This window comes from Neophocaena asiaeorientalis, unplaced genomic scaffold (assembly GCF_003031525.2).
Source record: "Neophocaena asiaeorientalis asiaeorientalis breed wild unplaced genomic scaffold, Neophocaena_asiaeorientalis_V1.1 scaffold461, whole genome shotgun sequence".
NCBI lineage: Eukaryota > Metazoa > Chordata > Mammalia > Artiodactyla > Phocoenidae > Neophocaena > Neophocaena asiaeorientalis.
Genome location: NW_020173230.1, coordinates 2,926,285 through 2,929,806, shown reverse-complemented (window position 1 = coordinate 2,929,806; position 3,522 = coordinate 2,926,285). Strand labels below are relative to the sequence as shown.

Genomic DNA, 3,522 nt, shown 5'->3' with positions numbered 1-3,522 from the left:
ACCTCCCTGCACCAAGGCTCAGCAGTGGCACAGCAGAGAGGGGGCAGGCAGTAATGGCGTGAGATAGAAGGGAGAATCAACAACCAGGCGCCCTCAACCCCAACCCCCAAATCCCCATGGCAAAATTTTGCTTCTGAGAAGCAGAGGCTTTGAGTATGTGTGTGTTTAAAAAAAAGAAAGAATGATCTATCATGTGCCCCTTCTCCAATTCTCTGAGCAACCCTAAATGCCAAGAGTAGCGTGGGACAAAGGCGATTTGGCTGGGATGAGATACCCTGGGTCTTGGGAGAAGGAGGGGGGAACTGGCACAGGTGGCCGTCCGCCACCCCCACTACCTCCCACCCCGAGCAGTTAGGGCTTGAGGGCCAGCTGGCCAACCAGGCGCCTTGGGGGCCAGACGCCACAGGGAGGGTGGGAAGGGGCAGCTGGGGCCCGCAGGCAAGGTGTCCAGAGCAGGGAGGGTGCCTTTGGCCTTGGTCCTCTTCCTCCTACCCCTCAGCGTCCCGGCCCGTACCTCCTGCAGCAGGTCCGCCTGCTCGATAGCCTTCAGCACACTCTTCTTGGAGGTGTCCTGGACATCACCCCCCATCAGAAACTCATCCAAGATGAAGTAGGCCTTCTCAAAGTTGAAGATGATGTCCAGCTCGCAAACCTGGGAGGAGGGGGGGGAGGCAGAGCTGAGTGTCAAGGTGCATCTCCACCCCACTTTTTTCTCATCACGGTTCCACGGCCTTCGTGACCACTCCTGCCCACCTTGGGTTCTTGCCCCAGGTCTATGTCCTCCTAACCCCTAGGCCTTAGTCCTTGGTTCGGCTTTTCCTTCTCCTTCTCTTGCCTCTTTCTCTGTGATCATGAGACATTAGTTGCTCTAGTCTACCCTTGACTCCTGTTGCCTTCCCCCCAGATCTGCAACACAGTTCCTACCAGAGGTTGGGCTAGCTTCCCTCCCTAGGCACAGTGACAGGGCAGGGAAGGAGATTCTGGATCATGGGGTAAATGACTTCGGTTCCAAGCAGCGCTGTGACACTAAGCAGTTAACTCTACATGTCATTTAATTTCTCTGAGTCTCAGTTTTCTCATCTGAAAATGGAGACACCGACACCTACTCATAGGACGGAATGAGGAGCGATCAGGAGAACCTGAAAGCACTGTGTGAATTATTAAGTGGAATACAAATTATGGAGTTATTACTATTCCCCACCTGAGATCTGAGCTCACTGCCAGTGCCCAGACTATAGCCCAGATCAGTTAATTCAGAATCTCCAGGGGTGAGACATAGGCATCGCTATTTTTTTAAAAAAACCTCTCCAGAAGATTCCAAAGCAAAGTCAAGGTCAGGAACCACTGATAAAAATCTGAACATGGCCTCTGTCCTTGTGTGAGCAGTTTGAGCTGAGCTCTAGATGGACTGACTAAGTGGCAGGTTCTGGTCCCCCCCCTCCTCCGCCCCCCACCCCCGGGGCTGATTAAGGGGCATGGCTAATAGGCTTAAGGCTTAAAGAGGGAGATTAACTACTGTTCTCACTGTTCCAACTTCCCCTCTCCTGAGTCTTCCAGGGCAGAGACCGGAAGGACCCCAGAGTTTGGTAAAAAGAGGGGATTGCTGCGTATAGAAATGGGTGGATGGGGAGACTTACGCTGCCGAAGTATTTGTCCAGGAGCTCCACGTATCGGTGGATCAGCTCCAGCGTGATAAGCTCATTGTCTTGGCCCTCGATGGCACAGCAGAAGTAGAGGCTGGCATATCTGAGGACAGGGGCACGGGAGGGATGGCTGGGACGGCTCCTGGGGCTGCTTTGGGACCCAAGCATTTTGTGCCCAAACCTCTCATTTCCCCCCATTCCCAGTCTGTGCCCCTACTGGACACAGGCGGGGTGGCCCCAGGGTATGCAAACAGTAACTCACTCTGCCTTAGTGCCTCTCACAGACGCAAGCTCTTTCCCTCTCGACCTCTGACCTGTTCAGTTTGACTCAGCAAAAACCTGAGCCACGAATTCACCTGCTCAGAGGAGGAACTGGAAAGGGTTGGTGCACGTGTGTGTGTGTGTGTGTGTGTGTGTGTGTGCGCGCGCGCGCGCGTTAGGAAAGTGGTGCAGGATCTATGACTGTTGAATGAGGCTGCCAGGGACGTGTGCAATAGACAAGATGGGGCCTTCGGGACAGAGGTAGGTGCATGAAGTAGGTGTCAGGCTTAAGCAAAGCCAAAAGGGAACAAGAATTTCTTCAAGGTGACTTTGGAAAGTAAAGGCGGCTGGAGTTCATCGCTGCCCTCCGGATGTCCTTAGCTCTTCCTGACCTAAGGGACTGCCTATTTCTTGGCCAGGTGAACCCATCCCAGACCCCAATCAAGCAGGATCCAGGCAGGTCTGAAAGTAGGTGGGGAGTCACCTCTTATAGACAACTTTGAGGTCCCTCCACTCCAGGAAGCTGCACATCTTGGGCTTGCGAGCCAGAACGACCTGCATGAGCTCCCGAACCATCTTCTTTCGCTCCTTGTCTGAGGTGGCCAGGTACCATTTTTGTAGCCGCAGCTTCCCCTGCCGGCTGAACAGCAGCATAAATCGCATCTGGGGGTGGGGGGGAGTCAGAGCCAAGGGTCAGAGATGTGGTTCTCTGAGCTGGTTTCCTCCAGAAATACACAGCCCCAAACCCATCCCATCTACCTCTTCTCTACTCACGGCTCCTACTTTCTTCAAAACATCAGCCCTTGCTGTCAACACTGGCTACTCCCACCAGCAGGTGCCTTTCCTTGTAGGGGGTGTCAGAGCTTCTGAGTCTGTCATTTGGGTTCAAATCCTGGCTCTAGTAGTTGAGTAATTTGCCTTGGGCAATTACTTTATGTCTCTGGGCTTCAGTTTCTTGGTGTGTAAGATGGAAATAATAAAAGTACCTACTTTCCCGAGTTGTTAGGTGGGATTGAAGGAGTTGATACGTGAAACAGTGCCTGACACGTAGGAAGTACTATAACACATTAGGTATCATTATTATTATTTCCTGACCTCCTGTTTCCTAATCCTGTTTTCCAAAGGTGGGTAAAATGCTATCACGGTGACAAGAAGCCCATAGCTGATGTCAGAGACGTCTGCTTTCTTTCCTGCTCTTTCTATCCACCACCACGCTGAAATCAGGTATTTTGTTCTCAAGAAGCTACCTCAATCCTCCACCCCATCCTAGCCATACACCCTTGCTGATGTCCCCAGCACACTGCCCTCCAGTGCCAGTCCTGTGCTCACGGGTATTCTTCACGTTAGCACATGGTATTGGGAGCCCCGGATTCCACCCTCTGCTCTCCTCGGCCCTCCAGGCATTTGGCCAGACATATTCCTCTTTTCCTCCTTTTAGGGTGCCTCCTGCTGAATGCCCACACCTCCCCAGATACCAAGTGACCAATTTCCCTTTCAGTCCCTCAGTTTGGACACAGCCATTCAGGGTGGCTCGCCTAGGGAATGTTTGTGGAACAAGCCCAGGGGGGTGGACTGGGGAGTGCAGAGCCCTCACTACCCCGTGCAACCACAGCTTCCC

The 3,522-nt window shown here is 53.0% G+C and overlaps 1 protein-coding gene across 2 annotated transcripts in view; it reads right to left on the bottom strand.

Annotated features, from left to right (window-relative positions):
• The window catches only part of AP1S1 (adaptor related protein complex 1 subunit sigma 1), a 6,246-nt gene that overhangs the window by 1,638 nt on the left and 1,086 nt on the right, over positions 1–3,522 (bottom strand). Inside the window, exons 2-4 of one of the 2 annotated variants that reach the window (XM_024745536.1) lie at positions 2,389–2,567; positions 1,638–1,746; positions 515–652 (exon numbers count right to left, since the gene is read on the bottom strand). In XM_024745536.1, coding sequence (XP_024601304.1) covers positions 515–652; positions 1,638–1,746; positions 2,389–2,567 — 426 coding nt within the window. Of the gene's footprint in view, positions 1–224; positions 653–1,637; positions 1,747–2,388; positions 2,568–3,522 lie in introns of those variants that run through there. The other variant, XM_024745535.1, reaches the window with a different exon arrangement.